We start from the raw sequence: 21,475 nt of genomic DNA on the forward strand, positions 1-21,475 counted from the left end.
CCTAGAGAAGGAGGGATGACAGGAAAGTGTCACTGTGTCACCAAACAGGGTTTTTAAAAGTTATAGATTTAATGGACCCAGGGACAGATTAACCCCGACAGAAAAATGACACAATTAACCAAAGGTAAAGAAATGAGAAACACAAGCTGTGTCTCCAAAGTAGCACGTGGCCTCTTCTGCCTAAAGCGTAAGACCCTCTGTAGTTGGGGTTGGAGAGAGAGAAGCTGGACAGACTTAGGACAACTGATGTCCAGATGTCCATGCTGGGGAGGGAGCAAGAGGGGCTGGGGGAGGAGCCAGAGAAACCACAAGACACACCATAACCTGGCCCAGTCCAGGCTGAACTGGGTGCGTGTCAAACACCGGAGCAGACGGCTGTGAGGACAGGATGAAGGGGCTAGCCTCACTGTGGCTCAGAACAAATATTTGTTAAATGGTCTAGCTCATTTCTTCTGCAAGGGAAGCAACTGTGGTACCAACTTTGCTTCCTGGATGCTCTGGTTCGGGAAAGAGGGTGTCCTGGAGGACGGCACGATGAACCCTGGAACACACTGCTCCTCATCTGGCTCTTACATCACTCGGTCTTCTGAGTAGGATCAATTCCAAGAACTCACACCAAAACAAACAAACAAGCAAGCAAACAAACAAACAACCCCGCCAGTTCGGGATGTAGGGGCTGAGGTCCGGATTCCGTAGGTGAGGGCGAAGCACTGGGAGAATAGCTGGTCTCCCCAACCAGATGCTGGCTCTTCCTGCTGAAACTACAGCGAACCACAGATTTGTAAGGAGCTCCGAGTACCAGAAAAATAGGCAGAATTTAATCACATGTCAAGTAAGTGACATTGTGGGGTTTTAATTTAATGTGCAGTCACCAGAATGGCCTATCAGGGACATTTCCCCAGTGAAGTAAGCTGGCACATCCACTGGCACATGGGGGGGAGGTGACCGCAACAGCCAGTCAGACAGCAAGAGCTGGCGCGGCAGCGGGTGTGGAAGGAAGAACACAGAGGGGAGAGGAGGAAGCAAACTCGGACCTCCCGCCACTTCATAGACAAAACTCAACAGGGCTCCGGTTAGGGACTGCCCGCCTGTCTCCCCGGAACTCCCTCCTCTATCTCCCAGCAACCACTGGTCGCTGTGGGATTGCTTTCACATAGACAGGACCGTAGGGTGTATACGTTTTTGGGGCGGCTCCTTCCACTGGGCATGGTGGCTCTGAGACTCACCCAGGCTCTGGCGTTTATCATCAGTCCCTTTCTTTTTTACTGTGGGGGCTTTACTGAGCAATAAACGCACCATGCCGCTCACCCATTTAAAGTGCATGACTCAGTGGGTTCTTGCCGTGCGTGTCCTCCTGGAGCTCAGGGGTGTGCTGCGTGACTGCATTGCAACTTGTCTGTTTACTTATAACATCCAGATACTGGTGGGCGTCTGGTTTGTCCCCAATTTGGCTAATGAAATTTCATTACAAATGAAATTTCTTTGTACATAAAAAGAAAAAAAAAAAGAACTCACGCAGATTTCATCAACTTCCACAAGTAAGAAAAAAAAAAGCTTCCTAGAAAGAGAGAAATGCACCAGAAGCAGAATCCTGCCACTTCTACCATTTCTACTTTTCACATTTAGAAGCACAAAGAAAAGGCTGCCATGTGACCAGGGCAGAGGGTGGGCGTCACGTCAGGTTTCTTGTTACTTTCGCGCAGCACGGGTGCATTGTAGCTGGAGTTGCCCTGAGCTGTGGGGTAACGAATAACCTGGCATTGCTCAAGATAGCGATGGCTGTGACTAAGAGCAGCCAGGTGACAGTGATGCAGTTGGTGGGCACCCCTGATTTGCCTGTGTTTACACCTCCTCCAAGGCACATGTGTTTTTGTGCAGCATTTCACCACAAAGAAAGAAAAACGTCTCCCCATGGCCAACTGGAGATGCTCACTGGGCTCATTTCAGCAGGTGTGTTTCAAGTCCTGGACGCCGTGCACGTGGAGCGCAAAGGAGGGAATAAACCAGAGGCCGTGAAAAGGTGTGACTTTCTGTGAGCCCAAGACGAAGTGCTGGGGACGGAGAGCAGCTTACAACGCATCTCCCTCACATCAGCAACGCCTGGCCTACGATGAAGCACATCAAGTTCTTCAGATGGTGACAATGATGCATCAGTAAGAAAAACACTGAAAATAAATTAAGTTCTGTTCACGAAACACTTGTGCCTTGCTTTGCATTTACCGGAGAGTTAGCTAATGCTGAATTTGGTTTTCTATCTCCATGCTTCTCTACGGATGCAGAGCCTCTGGCACTCGTGGGGAGGATGCGTGTCCATAGTGCAGCCAACGTTTGTCCCCGCAGCAGCCGCAAACCGCGGGGAGTGTGGCTGGCCCCGTGGTTTGCTGGGGACTTAAGGACTTCAGTACAAAACAGGGGCCGTCCCTGGCAAACACGAATGAGGCGGCCCCCCTCCAGGCCAACAGTCACAGCAATGCCTTCATTTCCTCCAGTGGGTTGTGGTGGAAACCCCTCTGCTCCCACAGAAGCCTCTAGGAGGAGAGTTTCGCAGAGAGTCAACTGAGAACAAGCCCAGCTCAGGAAGATCAGTCACAAGCGTGCATTCAGCTTCCCTGATATTTTATTAAGTTAAAAACTCAAAAAATAGCGTACATGAAAGAAGCTTCCATTTCTGTATAATCCCCCTCAAGTTACCCCATTTGAAGACAGAAAGATGGATACCCGTTCCTCTGATTTAAGATGTCTTATTATCACTACGAATCTTACTCTGAAAGTATCGCAATTTTGCTCACTTGAGATATGGACGACTCAAAGCCTTTTACCATTGCAACAGATTTAAAATACAAAAACGTTTCAGCCAACTTTATTTAGTCTGACCTTACTGATACCAATTTATTATTTTATTTTATTTATTTATTTTTAGAGAGAGGGGAAGGCAGAGAGAGAGGGAAACACCAGTGTGTGGTTGCCCCTTGTGCGCCCCCTACTGGGGACCTGGCCAGAAACCCAGGCCTGTGCCCGGACTGGGAATCACACTGAAGACCCTTTGCTTCGCAGCCTGGTGCTCAGTCCACTGCGCCACCCCAGCCAGGGCGTGATACTAATTTAAGTTAAACTATTCTACTTATGCATTCCTTCAGTGTCCAGAATGAAATCAAATATGTGTACTAGCTGTCTGACATGTCATACATGTGCATGTGATAGATATAACATACACTGGCACACACGTGCACATGCATGGAGACACATGTCCATACCTACAGGCATATATCGAATAAGTGTGTTTGGTAGTTAAACGTGTGTCATGCTCCCTGCAACGAGCCCTTCCCCTGACCCCAAGCCTGTGAGCTCTGGCCCTCCCAGCAGCTCCTGTCAGTCCCCTTCGTTTCTTGGGGCCTAAGACAGACAACCTGGCTGCCAGAACCTTCCCATCTTGCTAAAGCAGGGTCTCGAAATGGAGAGATGGAATCTCAGCTGTGAGCAGTGCGGGGTTTCTTCCTTTTAGGACCTGGATGCAAGGCAAGGCAAGGGGGCAACAAAAGCCTCCACGTCCCACCCATGACAGGTGCTAGGGCTCCCTGTTTCCTGGAACCGAAAAGGATGTCTTCTTGAAGAGCGTTGTGCTGGGTTCTGATCCATCTGTCAAGGCCACATAACCCAGTTCCCGCGGCCCACCCCGCGAGGTCTGTGTCCCTCCTGCTTCACTCGCTCCGGCCCACCTGCTGCTACTGAGGACGTGGACTTGAGTCCACGTGAAGGGTCAAGGAAATAATTTCCGCGCCTCCAGATGGGATGGAAGTCCGCACTCTGACAAACCCACTCTGACTCTGCGGGATTTACGTGAAGGGAACTGACACCAAGAGAGTAACACGAGCGCCGTCCTCCTCTGTTTGGAACTCTCTGTGAGTGGCGGCTCTGACGGGCGTGGTGAGCGCCACCGACAGACAGCACACCCTCTAGGAGCCTGCGCCTCCTTATGGACAGGTGCCCCGTGGCTGACCCTCGCTGTCCCGCGAGGCAGATGGCATTACTGACACAACAGAGGAGGAAACTGAGTCATGTGCCCAAGACCACACTAGTCCTAAGCGGCAGACCCAGGCTCTGAGCTCAGAGTCGACTTCAGACTTCATGTTCTTCGCCACTACTTTCTGGTGCTTGCTTGCAAGTCAGATCTCTTACCCTTCCTCAGGACATTAGGAAGACCGGGGAGGAACAGCGTAGAAAATGCTATGACAAGAGCACTTTCCACTAAATATTTAGAAACAGTGTTTTCTTAATCATTAGATGCTTGTCAAAATTCCATGCTTTGCCCAATTCCTTACCCCGTCATTAGATCAAAGAAACGGCTAGACTGTATGTGGAGCATTTAGAATTTATTTAAATTCACAGAGTGTGGCAGCTGAAAGCCAGGCACTAACGAGCCAGACAGTCCACTCACAGCTCAGGACAGAGATCAGCCCCTGGCGAGCCGCCGACTGCTCCTTTCTCGCCAACGTTAATTAGCACGAGTCCTGCCCACGTTCATTTCCATAGACAGAACTCATCAATTTAACTAAAACATAATTCAATAATATTAACCCACATGCTGCAGCTTCAAAATAGACCATGATTTCTCTGTATATCCAGTTTAAAATAAGGAAAGGTGAGATTATTGATACTAAATTCATTGTTCAGAGACTTGGCACGGGTTTCAGACAGGACACTCAGCACAACCGAGCGGAGGTAGATGGTAACCTGGGTCTTCGGAGTGGGCAGTACTGGTTTCCCGATGGTTTTCCTGAATGACCGTGAACATGGGCAGATCGCACACAGGTAATCTCTAAACACCCGGAATTGCTCGGCATAGGTAACTCACAGAATTGTTTCATGCACTAGAGACTCGGGCTATAAGAACACAAGTTACCCAATGCACTTGTGACAAAGGACATGATTTACCTCTCGGATACAATGACTCACCCGCTCTGATAATGAGCAAGCACGTCCCAACTGGAGAAGGAAGGACTCAGGCCCAGAGAGACGAGTGAGTTCTAGGCCCCTCCCATGTATAAGCTTCCAGGGCAAAACAGTGCCAGGCTGTCAGCCACCAGAGAGAGCAAGCACTGAGCCACGGAGAAAGCCCCCGAGGGAGGGGCACGGGCTGGGCGGCTACGGGTGTTTGTGCCTCACCTTCCCATCTGTCTGCAGCACAGTCCTTCCGGGGGGCCTGACGATGGCTGTGGCAGACAGGGAGCCTGCACCTTCACCCTAACGGGCTGCCACGGAAAGTCCTCTTCCGGGGGAGGCCACAGCCTGGAGCAGGCCTGGCTGCCTCTGCCCTTCCTCTCTCTCCCCGGGTATCTCATTGCTGCCCCCTCCCCCGCAGGTCACAGCTCCTCACAGCCCGTGTCTCTCTCTTTTTTTTTAAATTATTTTATTGTTGTTCAAGTACAGTTGTCTGCATTTACTCCCCATCACTCCCCCCCACACCCCGTCCATCCTCACCTCCCTCCCCTGATTCCACCCTGCCTTGGATTTGTCTATGTGTCCTTTATAGTTGTTCCTGAAAACCCTTCCCCCCATTACCCCCTCCCACCTCCCCTCTGGTCACTGTCAGATTGTTCTTAATTTCAACCCCGTGTCTCTTCTTTCTCTCTTATGTCTGTCACTGTATTTCATTATCACCCAAAAATAAAAGTCCTGTGAGGTGCACAGGCCAGTTGCTTATCACCTGTATTTTCCAGATGAGGAAAAGGAACGTCACAGAGGCTACAGACCTGCCCTAGGACACCGGGCCACACGTGGCATCCCGGAGCCAGAGCACGGCTGCGAACGCCTAGGCCCCTCGGGTCCTGTCACAAGCTCACAGGCAAGCTGCGGTCAACTCTGTCACAAACACGCACAGAGAACCCAGAAGGCCCTGTGCAGGCGCCAAACCCCACCGTTGGCTCTGTCACTAACACAGCGTTTGTCCCTAAATCCCACGGCTGCTTTCCTTTCCCATGCAGCCTCCAGGAAACGGCGTGATGAGACCTCCCAGCCCTCCCAGCAGAGTGCGGTGAGGATGCAGGCAGGGGAAGACCAGAGAAACACTGCTCCCAGAGTCCCCACTAGGCTGCCCGGCCCTTCCCTGGCTCCCGGACAGCGGCTCCCTCCACAGCTCATCGTAGCCCCAGACGACAAATCGGCACAACGTCCTCATGCTGGGCACTCACAGGATTGCTTTGAGCCCACTTCACCCGTGAAAGAGCTGAGTCCCCCAGGCATTAGGACGGAAGATGACGGAAGGGTACAGGTTCTCGGTCAGCCCCTCTGACTTAAGCCCAGTGTCTTTCCAAAGCCTGCACATCTGCACAGGGCCTCGCGCTCACAGCCCGTCTGCCCTCCCCTGCTCCACCGAGGCCGCCTCAGGGACTCTGCAGCGGTCCTGCTCCTCCTGGTGACACCCCTCCCTTCCCACAGGACTCGCCCAGCGTGCATAGGATGCCCACAGTGACAGCAACGCCCCCACCCCCTGCCAAGTTCCCCCGGCCCACTGCTCTTCTGTCACTGACCCTCCCCGTGACCCACTGCCTGATCTCTCCAGTTCACAGGCCCCTCAGGGCCCCAGCCCTAAAGTGCACACCTGCCCGGGAGGGAGACACTCATCCTGTGATTTCTTCTCTGCTCTAAGCATACCTCTTCCATCCTAGGGGTCCTTTCCCCCACCTCCTTTGTACAAGAGAACTTCACTTTGGTACCAAGATGTCTGCCTAAAGATTCTGGGATAATGTCAGAAGGGACCAGCCTGCCGTGACACAGAGTCCCCAAGGCGCGGGTATAAACTGAACTGCACTCTGACCCCTGGCTCAGGTGCCCTCTGATACACGGGGTGACACGCATCCTGAAGCATCCCCAGAGGCTGCTCTGAGGGCCATGGCCTGCGTCCGGGCTACAGATGAAACAGCATTACAAAGCCTTCTGGACTTCTCAGCTCCAGCAGGACTCCCCTGACCCAAGTCCAAGGCACCTGCCCTTCCCAGGGAGTCTGGGGCTCCAGGAGCACCTCTCACGGATGCTGCCAGTGCGATTAGGTGCTTGTGGAACCAAGAGAGGAGCAAACGAACAAAGGACTGCACTGGGGAAGGGTAACACTGACACAGATAATCTGAAAAGGAAGCTGGTAAACGTCACTTATATTCGACTACATAATGAACTGTCTATCTATCCAGGAGCTCCACAGACAGCAATGCCTCCCCAGTTACTCGGCCACCGCGCAGACCACCTTCCACTTCCCGAGGGAGGAGTGAAGGGGGAGGGGCGGCTGGCAGGGCATACCTGCGTGTATATGGTACCCCACGGACTGAAACGCCATCACCTAGGCTTCCTAGAAATCCACGGTTCCAGACGAGCTGATGAGTAGTTGACTTCGAATACTGACGAATCATCATGTGTATAATTAGGGAATATAATGAGCAGAGGTGGGAATGATAAAAATAATGCCACTGCATTCTATTTACTTTACAGGTCAGAAAGTGTTTCACACCTGTAATTCTCTCCACCAAATAAATGTTTGCTGTAATAACTCCAAGAGCTGGGTGGGGTAGCTACTATCATCTCCATTCAGGATTTCCCATTCTGTCTCCATGGCTGGGCACTGTAAAGGACGCCAGAGCTGAGACGAAGACCCTCCTGGCCTGAGTTGTAGTCCAGAGAACACCGATCCACACCATCTCCCCAGAATGACCCAAGTTCTATTATTTACTTATTTTCCTTTAAATTTTTATTTACTGATTTTTAGAGGCGGGGGGAGGGAGGGAGGGGGGTGGGGGGGGAGAGAGACCGATTGGTTGTCCTGCGTATTTATGCATTCACTGGTTGATTCCTGTACAGGCACAACCTCGACGTATCTGGTCAATGCTCAACCAACTGACCTACTCGTCCAGGAAATATTATTTATTTATTCAAAAAATTCTTATCCATTCATCCAGTAAGCCTGAGTTATTAGTATGGCCAAGAACTGTGCTGAGTTGCTGGGTCTTCAAAGACAAAGAAATAATTCAGCTAAAAAATAATAATAAAATGGGCAAAATAGCTGAGTAGACATCTTTCCAAAGAAGATGGTCACATGACCAACAGGCCCATGAAGCGGAGCTCCCCATCGCTCATCCTCAGAGAAATGCAAGTCAAAACCACCGTGAGATGTCATCCCACCTGGTGGAACGGCCATCGTCAAAAGGACGAGGTAGGTACTGATGAGGACGTGGAGAAAGGGAGCACTGAGCACTGTTGGCGGGAACGTAAATGGGGGCAGTCACTATGAAAGACAGTTTGGAGGCTCCTCAAACAATTAAAAATAGTTACCGTCTGACCCAGCGATGCCGCCTCTGGGCACACATCCGAAGGGACTGAAATAGCTACCTTGAAGACGCACCTGCACCCCATGTTCAGTGCAACGTGATTCACAAGAGTCAAGACAGGGAAACGAGCCAAGCGTCCGTCAGTGGATGAATAAAGAGAACAAGAGTTACATTACTCAGCCTTAAAAAGAAGGAACTCCTGCCATTTGTGACAACGCGGATGGACCCTGAAAGCATTACACTAAGTGAACTAAGTCAGCCAGAGACAGATACCGCATGATCTCACTTCCACGGGGATCTGAAAACCCTGAACTCACAGTTACGGACAACAGGGTGGTGGTTGCCAGAGGCGGGAGGGAGGGAGGAACAGCTGAAGGTGATCGAAAGGCACAAATTTCCCGTTGTTCTGGGGATGCAATGTATGGCGTGGTGTCCACCGTTAACGATACCTAACCGTGTATTTGAAAGTTACTAAGAACTTAAAACTTCTCACCACCACCACAACAAAAACATCGTATCTAAGTGTGGTGATGGGTGTTAACTAAACTTATTGTGATAATCATTTCTTAATTTATACATATATCAAATCATTGTTGTACACCTTAAAATAATACGTTGTTATATGTCAATTATATCACACTAAAACTGGGGGGGCGGGCATGTCTTTGCTTCAGGGGAGTAAAGTTAGTAGCCAATAACCAGCCACGTGCAAGGGTGTGAGCGGACCCAGGACAGACATGGAGAGGCACATCACGTAGCAGTTTATACATCGCATGCGTTAAAAGTGGCCCTGGCTCATGATTGGCGGCATTTCAACACACAATGTAGATACAGATTTAAGAGCTAAAAAAGAGCAAGGTATGATTTAACTAACACATTACTGGCTTGGCAACTTCAGAATTTATTGTTCATTAAAACTGTATTTTAATTATCTGAGTTTTAATTAAAGTATTAAGTAGAGTTGGTGAAACACAATTATGGGCAACTGACTTAAGATGTGTAACAGGCTAACATTTGTGAAGAAATGCATTATTGTCACAGATTTGCTCATGCAAAAGTAAGTGGTATTTATTTTCAAATGAAAAATTGGTACAGAGAATATTAAACTCTTGTCATTAAAGTTAAGCACTACATTGCCAACTCAAATGGAACCAAGTAATTCTAAGATGCCCTTCCCTGACACTAGTTGGTTGGCTTGGGAAGGGTTCCCAGAGCAGTGGGCTGCATGAGCCCAGCAAGCAGTGCCAGAGAGAAGACGCCGCGACGGCCTTCACCGAGTCCGTCTGCATGCGGCGCTGCGGGCTGCAGCCCGGAACCTGATCTAACGGTGCTGAGGGGGTGACCCTTCCTCCTGTGACGACACACTGCCTCACAGTCTGAAAGAAGAGGAACTCGCACAGCGATCTCTGCCGCCTCTCCCCGTGCACGGCGAGGTTCTGACGACCCAGCACTGGGCCCACCATTCACAGAAGCAACGGAACACGCCCAGTCCTTCTCCACAGACCCTAGTGTGCTGGGATAACGTCTGCTCGGAAATGCAGCTCCTCCTGAATGTGGTCAGATGGCAACAGCAAGAACTCAGCTTTAGAAATCAGCCCTTGGATGAGCCTGTGCGGTATGTCCAGGAGCTAAGGCATCCTAGGCGGAGCACCCTGCCCCCTTCTCAGCACCTTCTCTGCCCGGGGCCCTCCATCCCAGCTGGCTAAGTCCCAGAAGACATCTGCACGCACAGCCACAGGCAGAGCCATGTCTATGCAGGACATCTTTAAGGTAAGCATCAGGGCATGACTTTCGGGGTGACACGTAGCAGGTATGGTCTTCCAGTTCCTCAACATTCAGTTTACCAACATTAGTAGCTAAATGACTTGTCACTTGTTTTCTCATGTTAAATCTCATGACAGGCCCGGCAGGAGATCACTCTCCCACTACCACACGAAGTGGAGTCACTGTGGGGGCTCTGTGGCCTGCCCCAAGACAGAGAACCTCCTGGGGAGGTGTCTTAGTCCTTTAAGGCCATCTAACTAAACACCACAGACTAGGCCACTTACATACAAAACACTTACACTCACAGTTCTGCAACCTGGAAGTCCAAGACCAAGGCACTGGCAGACTGGGTGTCTGCTGGAGCCTGCTTCCTGCTTCCTAGCTGGCGTCTGCTCACTGTTCTCATGCAGCGGAAGGGTGAGGGGCTCTCTGGGTTCTCTTTATAAGGGGACGGATGCCATGATGAGGCTCCACCCCATGACTAAGCATCTCCTAACCCCTCACTGGGGACTAGGTTTCATCGTTCTAGGAAGTACCCCTACAATGACCTCTCTGGACATGACTCCACTGTCTCCAGTGGTCCCTTCTGCACTGCTTCTTGGCTGTTGATTGTTCTCGCCTTCATGTCCCGTAGCCCACCATACTTTCCATCTTTTTATCCCTGTGCTTTACTCAGACCATTTTACTCAGACCTACCAGAGTAATGTTTCTCATTCCGGCTGCGTGCTGTCATCTCTTTTACCCATTCAGTTAACTTTTTATATAAATAATTATAGTTTTCACCTCAGTAAGTTTAGTTTCTCCCCATTTGGTTCTTTTCAAAAGCAGCACGCTAAAAGATGTTCAACACCATCAGCCAATTAGAGAAACGCAAATTGAAAACACAGTAAGTTATAATTACACACCCATCAGGACGGCTAAAACACAAAATGGTGACAACACCAAATGCTAGTGAGGGAGCAGAGAAATTGGGCACTCAGAACTGCTGGTGGGGACATAAAACGGTACAGCTACTCTGCAAAACAGTCCAACTGTTATTAAAAGACTGCCCTGGCTGGGGCGGCTCAGTGGATTGAGTACCAGACTATGAACCAAATGGTGGCCAGTTCGATTCCCAGTCAAGGCACATGCCTGGGTTGTGGGCCAGGTCCCCGTGGGGGGCGTGCGAGAGGCAACCACACACTGATGTTCCTCTCTCCCTCTCTTCCCCTCTCTCTAAAAATAAATAAGTAAATCTTTTTAAAAACTGTTATTAAAAAACTGAACATGCAACTACCACACAAGTCAGCCACTGCCCTGTAGGGCAGTCGTTCAAGAGAGAGGAGACACGTCTGCACAAAAAGCCTGTGCGAGAACGTTCACGGCAGCTTCGTTGACGATGGCGAGAAACTAGACTCAACCCAAATGTCCTGCCGCAGGTAGGTGGTTACGCAGACTGTGGCAGGTCCACACCATGGACACCAGACAAGAAAAAGGAACTGACTACTGTTACACGTGGAGACTGATGAATCAGTGAAGGATCCTGCGTGAAAAAGCCAGGCCTGCAATGGTAGAGGCCGTGGCTCCATTTACGTAACATTATCTGAGAGGTAAAAACACAGAAATGGAGAACCCGGGAGTTACTGCCCGGGGTCAGGGTTGGGGTGAGGGCTGAAGGAAAGTGGTTCCCTGGGTGATGGAAAGGTCCTGTGTCCCGACTGTAGCCAGGTCAGTACCCTGGTTGTGATGCTGTGGCTCAGTGTTACATGCTCTGACCACTTGGGGACACTGGGCAAAGGGTACATGGGATCTCCCTGTATTATTTCCTACAACTGCTCGGGAATCTATAATTACCTCAAAATGCTGTGTTTAGTTGAAAATGGGAAAAAAAGACATACTATATGACTCCACTTAACTGAGGACCTGGAAACATAGGATTCACAGAGACAGAGAGGAGAATGGATGGCGGGGGCAGGGGCAGGGGCGGTGGGGATGGGAGAGTCTCGGCTTTGTAAGACCAAAGAGTTCGGGATGGGCGGCACGATGTGATGAACTTAATGCCACTGAGCTGCAGACTGAAAAAACGTTAAGATGGTAAATTTCATGTTATGTATATTTTACCACAATTTCAAAAAATTTTTCACAAAACCCACAAAGGTTTCAAAGCCCCCTCTCTGTGTAGGGAATAAAGTCCAGATTCCTTCCTGCTTTCTGGTGCCTCCAGGTCTGTGTCCCTTTTAGGCCTCTTCTCTTTCCACCCCTACCCCTTCACAGCACCCTAACAGACCATAGCCCCTCGGTCGAGCAAACACGAGCCCTCCCCCACTTTTGCCTGCATCCACCCCTCCGACAAGAACATCGTCCTCCAGACCCACATGGTTGGCCCTGATCTGATGCCGCCTGGGAAGGCAGACAGCACCGAGGGGGGCAGGCTCGGGAGCCAAGCAGCTCCCACACGGACAGCTGTTGGCCTCTCTCTGCCTTACTTCGTATCACAGAAGCGAGAATAATAACAGTACAGCTCACTGGGCTGCTGTGAGGATCAAATGAATCATTATATAGGAAACATTTAAAACAGTGCCTGGCACTCAACAATATTAATAATTACTGTTATTAAATACCACCCTGAGACTATCACAGAAATTATGTGGAATAAAAGAAGCCAGACACAAAAGATTTCATATTCTATGATCCCATTAATAATAAATTCCAGAACAGCCAAAACTAACCTGGGTTAATAGGAATCAGATTAGGGGGTGGGTGCGTGGTGAGGGGGAGGGGCACCAACTGCAAGAGGGGACCTGACTGGGGTGGTGATCACAGCCCTGTGTTAACAGCCATCAACCCCTGCGCTTCAAGCCCGAGCACTGTGCTGTGTACAAATTCTTATACCTCAGGAGAGTGATTTGTACAATGTCACCTGCACAGAGAGGCTGGCTGCAAGCACTCGATGTGGCGTGGCAGCCACCCCTCCTTCTCCGGCTCAGTTCTCTCTCACCCCCGCCCCATTCGTTCCTCTCATGAGGCCCACCCTCCCCCGACAGTATCCTGTTCATTAACCTGGTTTTGTGCTGGACCATAACTCACTGACGGCAGCACCTCCAAAGCCTCATTCCGGTCCCTGGCCAGGCACGAAGCAAGTGCTCAGTGAACACCTCCTGAGTGGGTGGGCTAAGGGAGAGAGGGGGAGAGGGGGAGGTGTGGGACTGGCCGTGAGCACTCTTCCCGAGCATCTCTCAGGGGTCTTTCAGTACACCTGCCTCACCCTGACAGGAGAAACTGAGTCGGAGGAGAGGACAGCATCTGCCCAAGGTCAGGGTTAGCGTGGAAGCGGGTCTGGAGCCGGTATCACCTAGTCTTTTTTGCTTACAGCAAATATGGCTCAATTCACCTGTATAGAATACACCATAAACATTCACAAAATGCCCATAAAATATAATATAAAAATTTTTAAAGCATATTATTTTGAAAGCCCAGTTAACTATAAAAATATCATTACAACCATATTTCCTTCATTCAGTCATTAAGTTGTGACTCCCACTACAAGTGCTAATTTAAACAAACCCTTCTTGAAGCAACTGCAATGAAACGGTAATGAGTTAGTGGGTGTTCCAGTGTTTAAGCACGAACAGTTATGAGTCAGGCAGCTTTGAAGTCACCTGGGACGCTGTTTACTGCCCATACTTCACAATTCAGATCATTCCTAGCAAGTTGCCTTGCAAAGCTGGCTGGAGGTTTAAAATATTTAATCCATAAACTTCACGTTTCCAGGAAAACCCATGCACGCACACTGCGCTTATACATTCCTGTCAGGTAGGCTACAGGACGCAATCTGAGCGCAAGAACCTGCAATTAAACAAAAGAACGGCATCGCACAGAACAAGTTTTTGCGCCCTAATCTGGTAACTGCTGCCGTAAATTACCTCCTGGAGGTGAGAGCAGCACTACATGACATCAACATCCACACTTCGCATTTTGAGAAATGAAATGAAACAAAGAGCATGTATCTACACCAAATAGCACAGAACAATTTTAGCGTCAAACCAGACTCCAGTTATACGGACAAGACTATCCTGATCTTGGATACGCAGAGAGCACACCCACCGTCTGGATTCAGTACATCAGAAAAATAAGCGTGCGCTTTTTCATCTTCTCAGATGGACAAAACCCATAATTTCCCATCCAAAATCCTGCATATAACTCAGTCGCAACTCTTTCACAATATCGCTTGGCTTTCCGAGTCAGAGCTCCCCGTCACCGACGGTGTCCGTTCCCCCTCCGGCGAGGACGTTTACAGGTATTACTGACTCCGCTCCGCACTCCTCCCTCGGCCGTCCCAGGGCTGCACACCTGTTAGGCAGGGCGCTGTGTGGAGTTACGAACGCAGAGGTGTAGATGGTCCGTACCCCAGGGAGGTTGGAACTACTTGAAGAGACAGGACCTGCGCAGGCGATCCAGGGTCATGACCCGCACCAGCTGAAGCCTGAAGGCGAGATGTTGAGAGAAAGAGCGGCCAGTGCTCGGCGTGTATGGGCCACGGGGTGCGGGCACTCACCCTGACTGCACGATGCGAAGACTTGGCCTTTCTCCTTTTCTCCCACTGTCTCACCTCATCACCTCTCTATTGTTTCTGCGAGCTCCACCCGCTTTGCCTGTCACCTCACTCACTCACGGGTTCCAGGAATTAGGACCGGGACAACCTTGGGAGGACAGTAAAGTTGACTTGCTCCCTGCTCCCTGGGCCTGGGGAGCAGCCCAGTGATGACCCAGTCCTCTCCTTCTGGTTCGGCCCGTGTTCTGTGAATACTCTGATACATTTTCTCTTTCTCAGTCAGTTATCCTCTGTGACTTGCAGCCAAGAGCATCTTTGCTGATGTGGCCACCTCTTGGGGCTTCGCCTACTGGCTTATACTGTTCATACCAAGCTTTGAAGACCTCTACACACCGTCACTGCACCAATGCCCCATCGCTTTGCTGACTCCGAGTCCGTCTGATGTGTATGACCATCTAAGCCTTGGATCCCCTTGCCTACCTGCCGTGCATCTCAGACCTACACCTTCAAAACAAGTTTCAGACACCACCGCCAACCCCACAAACATCCACTAAACTCGCTTTGCCCACTCCGTCCCCAGTGGTAACTCCATCCGCAAGTCTTAGAGATCCACGGCTCCCACCTTCTGCCATGCCCACCGCCTAAACCACCCTGACAGGAGCCACCTGGGCCACTGTGGCGAAGCGCACCCCAGGCCTCCCGGCTTCCCGCTCTGTCACCCTACAGTCCATGCACAACACGATTCTTCACAGAAGAATCATAGGTGGGATTGTGTCGCTGTTCTGCTGGGATTCTCAGTCATGGCCAAAGTCCACACCGCGACCGAGCAGCCTGGGCCTATAACTCTGGCCCCTGCCACCTAGACGACCTCCTGTGCAGGCCCCTCCTCAGTCCCGCACCAGCCCAGGGGCCTCCTGGAGCCCCCACCTCAGGGCCTTCACATTTGCTATCCTCGCGGATACAGCCCATGCCTTCCCTCTTGATTCACTCAGGTCTCTGCTCATAAGGCTTATTGTCAGAGGCCTCCTCTGATTCCGTATCTAAAATAGCACCCCGCCCGGCCATGCTCCCTCCTCCACAACCTGCTTTATTCCGTCCTCACTATGTCACCAGCTGGCACGGCAGATACGCATCCGTTAGCGTGTTTCCTTCCACCTGCATGGAGGTTCCCTGCGTGGGGGGACTTTCTTTTGCTCCTGCTGTCTGTCTGGGGCCTGCACTGGTACCCGGCACACAGTTTGCCCTCGACAACTGCTGGGTGAATGAATGGAAAAAATGCCCACACTGCAGTCTGGACTTTGTATGTGTTTCTTTTTATAAAAATTTGTGTTGAATTTATTGGGGTGGCATTGGTTAATAAAATCACACAGGCTCCAAGCGCACAGTTCTGTAACACATCACCTGTACCCTTCACCGTGTGTTCACGGCCCCAAGCCAGGTGTCCGTGTTTAGTCAGCCTTTTTTCGAGAACCACCACCGGACACTCGCTGGCTACTTTTCTGGGGGTGATGATAAATTCTGCTGCTGTTTCTCCCACAGAACTTAACCCCCTCCTCGCTGGAGAACAAAGAGGCTGCCAGGGACTGGGTGCTGCACGTGGTGACCACCCCTCCATCCCCGGTCGCTGCCCACCCCATGCTAAGGTGCCTGGGATCCCTACACGGGGAGAGCCCCCATCTCCACCTCCACCTCTGAGTTTCACACAGCCCGGGCCTTCACTGGAAGGCCACACCTGCCTCCTCTTTGTGAGAAATTTCTAAAGTTAGTGACCGACAGATCGGACTCTGTGCACAGGCATGCTCTGTGATGACACGCACACGCATGTGTGTGTGTGCCCGTGACCACGGTAACCCATCCTAACCCACAGTGTCTCAGACTGAAAGCTGCTGTTCTAGAAAAGGAGAAAAAAGAAACTGAGGCAATGTATGAAAAAAAATCAAAAGCACAAGGAAAGCTCAGCCAAACAAAGTAAAAAGAAAAATTAGCATGATGCGGAAGGGAGTGTGAGATGAGAGTCGGGCAGACCCGGTTTGAATCCTGGCTCTGCCGTCTGCCAGCTGTGCGCCCTCGGGCCGGTCATCCAGCACCGCTCACCCTCAGTTCGGACAGCTCTAAGTGGAGCTAATTATACCTGCCTCAGAAGGCAACGGTAGGAATTAGAGGAGACGCATTTAAGGTAGCAATTTGATAAATAGTAGCTGCTGTTAAAACTATTAATGGGCTAAGCAGCTAATTTTTCAAGTTAGGAACATTAGACTTACTATTTCCCTTAAAAATGGAAAAAAAATCATTTAATTGTAAGCCCAGAGCTGACGTATTGAAGGTATGAGATAATGTTGAGACTAGGGGCAGGTACATGCTGTGTCAGGGACCCGACGTCAGATGCTCAGGAAAAAAGCAGATGAAGCAGCTTGACCTGTTTCAACACGTGGGAGACACTCTGAGGCAAAAGTTCCAGTTCTGGAATAGCCCCTCTGACTTTCGTCTGCCAACACACCGGACAGGGTGATGCAAAAACGCCCCTCCACCGGCGGGCCGAGGCTGCATTCTCCTGCAAGTGGAAAGTCACCTGGCCCTGGTGGTGCAGACGCGTGTGGAGGAGCCCGAGAACAGCCTGAGTTACGACACCTCACACAGCAGGTACTTAATGTACGTGAGGGGGGCGATGAGGTGGAAAATACCAAACTGAAGGGCCTTGCACGAGTGTGAATATCCATAATCAGCGTCGCCTCATCTCTTTATTAAGAAAAGGTACACGGAATATTCTTCTGCTGAGACTGGAGACTCTCAGCAGCTTCACAGTTGCAAGCAGACCATTTGTTTGACGTGACACGAAGCTAAAGCCCCACCGGCATCTTTACATTATTAGCTCGCCAGGAATTAAACAGTCTTTAGCAAGAATGTGCAAGTGAAAAAAACAGCTTATAAAATTAAGAGTTGCTATTCCATTCCACATCCTGTCGTGCTTGTCCTTGGACACTCGTTGTTGCCAGAATGTATGCAGAGCACAGGTTAACAGATGAGTTACCATGTAATCTTCCGCCACTGAATTGAAGTACTCCTCCCACACCACCGACTGAGGCCCCACTGACGTGCACGGGAAGCTCCCGGGGTGGAGAGGAACCCTAATTCAATCGCTCACCCCTCCCAGGCCAGCTCTTCCCAGGACTCATCCCAACTCAGCCTGGCCACACTGCGCCACTCAGCATGAGACCCTTCTAGAACACTTCACAGGAAGCAGGCTCGGCTGCCTTCCTTCCAGCAGTCTTCTGGGAGACCGAGAAACAGACCGCTCCTCTTTGTTTCACCCCGACTAGCCGCCATGTGCTGAAATTGGGGTCGGTACAGAGGTGGACACCTAAGCAATGTTTTAATAAAATAAAGAAAGGATAGCAGTTATCCTATTTCTAAAGTAATTGCTCTTTTACTAGAGTTAAAATATGGCTTATATATATATATTTCAATCTTTTTCCTATTTTCAGTAACCCAAAGGGAAGCATTTGCTAGAGAAACTTGAGGGCAGCCCAGGTGTGAGCAGGGCTCAGGCGCCCAGGAGGGAAGCGGTGAGGCTGGGCTCATGGAGGGGCTCCCCGCCGCTCGGGTGGGGGAAGCAGGCCTAGCACCCAGAGGCCCTGTCGTCTGAAGCCCACGCAGCACATTGTCTCTCACGGGTCCTTTCTAGAAAACAAACCAGAGCACTTTCTGCTCACAGATGTCTATCTCAGTGCAGCCGTCTGACGGCGTGAGTGTCTGACTCGTCGCTCAAGCTTGTAGCTTCACGGTCTCTCGACGCTCACCTCTGAAACCCTGAAATGTGACGCATTGTCTTTAAATCACACGGCAAGATGCCAGTTATGAAATATATGCTCAATGTGCTTTTTAATCACGTAAAGCTACGTGAAGAAAATCTGCTTGCCATTAGATAAATAAATTGAATGTGGGATAGGCAGGAACACCTTGAAATAATGCTTAACTAATCACGAAGCAGCTATTCTGCAGTAGACGGGCGAACCGCTAATTAGATGAAGGGAAATAAAGCTGCCACGGCAGGATAAAGGGATAAATAGAAATAAGCAGCGACCACTGCTTTGCGGTCAAAGAAAGGGGTACCCAGCAGTAAGAAGAGGAAACCCCAGCGCTGTCAGCAAACGCCGGCACGCACTGAATTTGCACTGGGAGTTAAACGCCACTCAGGGCTGACCACGACGCCGCAAAGACCGCGCTCAAACAGGGCAGCGGCGCCGTGCGGGGTAGGGAAGGGTGTGCGCAAACTAGGAATTACGGTATCTGGCTGTTTTCTTAATCTCTCACAAGTTTCCACGCCAAGCTGAATGTCGCTGTTCCTTAAGGAGTGGGGTAGGGCTACCGACCGCGTCATTCTGTTCAAAGACCAGCTGGTAAACTCAGTACGTGAATGGTGCCAACAAGCGCAACGGTTTGTACTTTCAGCTCGAAGATCTGCAACGACTCACATTCGGTTGCTGGGAATAATCTTGTGTCCTTCTCTGAACCAGGTCACTTGAGGCCTGGGGTAGCTGCTGATGGGCAGTAAGTTGAGAACTGCTGCCTGTCCCTGAGGGACCATTTGCCTCTGCTCCGTATCCACGAAATTTCCCATATCTGCAGGGAAAAAACAGACCTTTTAAGTTCTAGGAAACTCTTTTCCGAGGGGGAGGGGCCCAAGAAGGAAGTAACTATCAGCGGGCACTGATGTGGGATGTCACTACGATGGATGGTGCGAGGAGACAGAGACTGAGCAGTGGCCGCGAGGACGCAGACCGGTGGGGGCGAGGCAGGGCCACTGCCCCGGCCTGGAGAGCGCGTCCCTCCGCGGAGCGTCCCCTGCTGGCTGCTCGGCTGCAGCAGCGCAGTGAGCCGCGTCTGGACGCTCAAGCCCACTTGGCCCGCGGAAAGGCTTCCCAGAGCCGCAGGAACCGGTTGCAGACACGGTACTCAAGAGCTCTTAGACCCCGCCCAGCTCCCCAGCCTCTCCAGCTCGTTTCACCCCAGCACCCACAGGTGCCCTGACCAGTGTCTCCTTCTCTTCATTTCTGGGGCGACCGTCTCCCTCAGAGATCTTCTGGGAGAAAGAATTTTTAACCCCTGATTCACTTTTAGAGGGTTCTCCACCCCCAACACTGCTGACGTAGTTGGGGGTAGGTAGGTTTGATGCCAGTCTTTGAGTTACTTGTTACCAATTTTAAAAATGGGGTCATGGGGGAAACAACAGTCATTAGAATGTGGGTATAAGTGGCCAATTTTTAAATTAGTAACATTTGAAGTTTTTGACAAATTTATGTGAACATGCATAGATGTGGTGCATATAGTGTATTTGCCTGAATGTATAGAAATTTGGAATAATCCACAGAATATCCCTATTATCGATGGCTTTTTGATTAAAAAAATTATTTCCTATATTATAAGCAGCATCTAATATTCTAGGAAAAAGGTAAACTAATGAAACAGATTAGGAAGACATTCCTGGTTATATTAAAGTAAAATTTGTCATCAAAGAGGAGAAAAGAGATAAGAGAAAATGTAAGAGATAAAGGATAGAAACAAGGAGATAAATAATTGAGAAGTCTAAAATTTAATTTTATAAAGTAGAATTTACTGTAGTATAGTAAATTCCAAGTTATTAACTTATTCAAACATGTTTGTGGTGATTTTATTTATGTTTCCAATTTTCCAGTTGAAAAAAATTTTATTCTGCAGACAGATTAACTGAGTGACTTCACCACAACAATTCAGAAAAATCCGTGCCTTCCTAGCAAACAAAGTGTAACTAAACATGTGTCGGCAGCTGCATCTCACCGCAGCGCTAGTAACTACAGAGCAGTAAAACAACCGGGAATGACTGCGCCTTCTACACCGACCAGTAACACGGAAGACCAAGGCCCTCACTGGGGCCAAAACGGCGAACGAGAGATCGCTGCCGTTGCCGGTTGGCACAGTCCAGTTAGGGGCTCTGGAGAGTTCTCTGACGTCGCGCACGATGTATTGGTGCGTAATTTATAATTTCGTAACACTTTTGATTTCTTTTAAATGAAGAAGAGACACTTGGTAGTGAGTTCACGGTAGAATGAAGCAGACAGGCCAGTTTTCTGGTCACAGATTTTGGAATAGAAAAGTATGGAGTGCTTTGCATGGGCCAACTTCCCGCTCCTGTTCCTCCTCACGGCTGCGTGAGAATTCACGCTCGCAGCATTTGGACAGCTCCTTCCTTCAGTTACCCCTCCAAGTTTCCTTCTCCTACATGGGCCTGCCCAACAGAGAGTTAACGAAATCACTGTTACAGTAATGCCATCGGGGACATTAATCCATGAACCTTTTGTTGTGCAGCTAAAGGTTTCTACACACATCATCATTGGAAAGGACTGATTATGAATTGATGAAATTTTATCTGACTGGGTTTATTTTGTTATGTTAAAAACACTTGAATCAAACTACAATGAAAGCTAAGAGCAACTAAACTAATTTATAAAACAGAAGGCATCTTGTTCTGTTGCTTTTCAATCCTCCACAGTGTGTATCGGGCCCTCAATCGGTTGCGCTGAAAAGTAGCCCTAACTCATTAGCTCCATCGTCACCATCGGACCAGCTACAGCAGCAACTTACTTATCTCTCAACCACGGTTAGCAATTGCTCTGCTCCAAATAGAACCCGAGATAGAATCCCAGGCCCTGCCATGGCTGAAGGTGATTCTGGCCAGCATCCCACAGTTAGTGAACAGAGGTCTTTCAGCGTACACCTACATGCAACTTGAACTTCCGATCTTCTCTGCAGGAGAGCTCCCATTCTGTTCCGCACCACGCAGCGGTAGAACCCGGCATCTAGCCTCTGCAAAGACGGGATGATGTACCTGCCG

At 50.0% G+C, this 21,475-nt stretch overlaps 1 protein-coding gene across 2 annotated transcripts in view; it reads right to left on the minus strand.

Moving 5' to 3' along the window:
- The window catches only part of SDK1 (sidekick cell adhesion molecule 1), a 576,882-nt gene that overhangs the window by 318,514 nt on the left and 236,893 nt on the right, over positions 1-21,475 (minus strand). The window contains exons 3-4 of one of the 2 annotated variants that reach the window (XM_053926257.2): positions 21,363-21,469; positions 19,080-19,227 (exon numbers count right to left, since the gene is read on the minus strand). In XM_053926257.2, coding sequence (XP_053782232.1) covers positions 19,080-19,227; positions 21,363-21,469 — 255 coding nt within the window. Of the gene's footprint in view, positions 1-19,079; positions 19,228-21,225; positions 21,329-21,362; positions 21,470-21,475 lie in introns of those variants that run through there. The other variant, XM_053926258.2, reaches the window with a different exon arrangement.

This window comes from Desmodus rotundus, chromosome 6, assembly GCF_022682495.2.
Source record: "Desmodus rotundus isolate HL8 chromosome 6, HLdesRot8A.1, whole genome shotgun sequence".
Taxonomy (NCBI): Eukaryota; Metazoa; Chordata; class Mammalia; order Chiroptera; family Phyllostomidae; genus Desmodus; species Desmodus rotundus.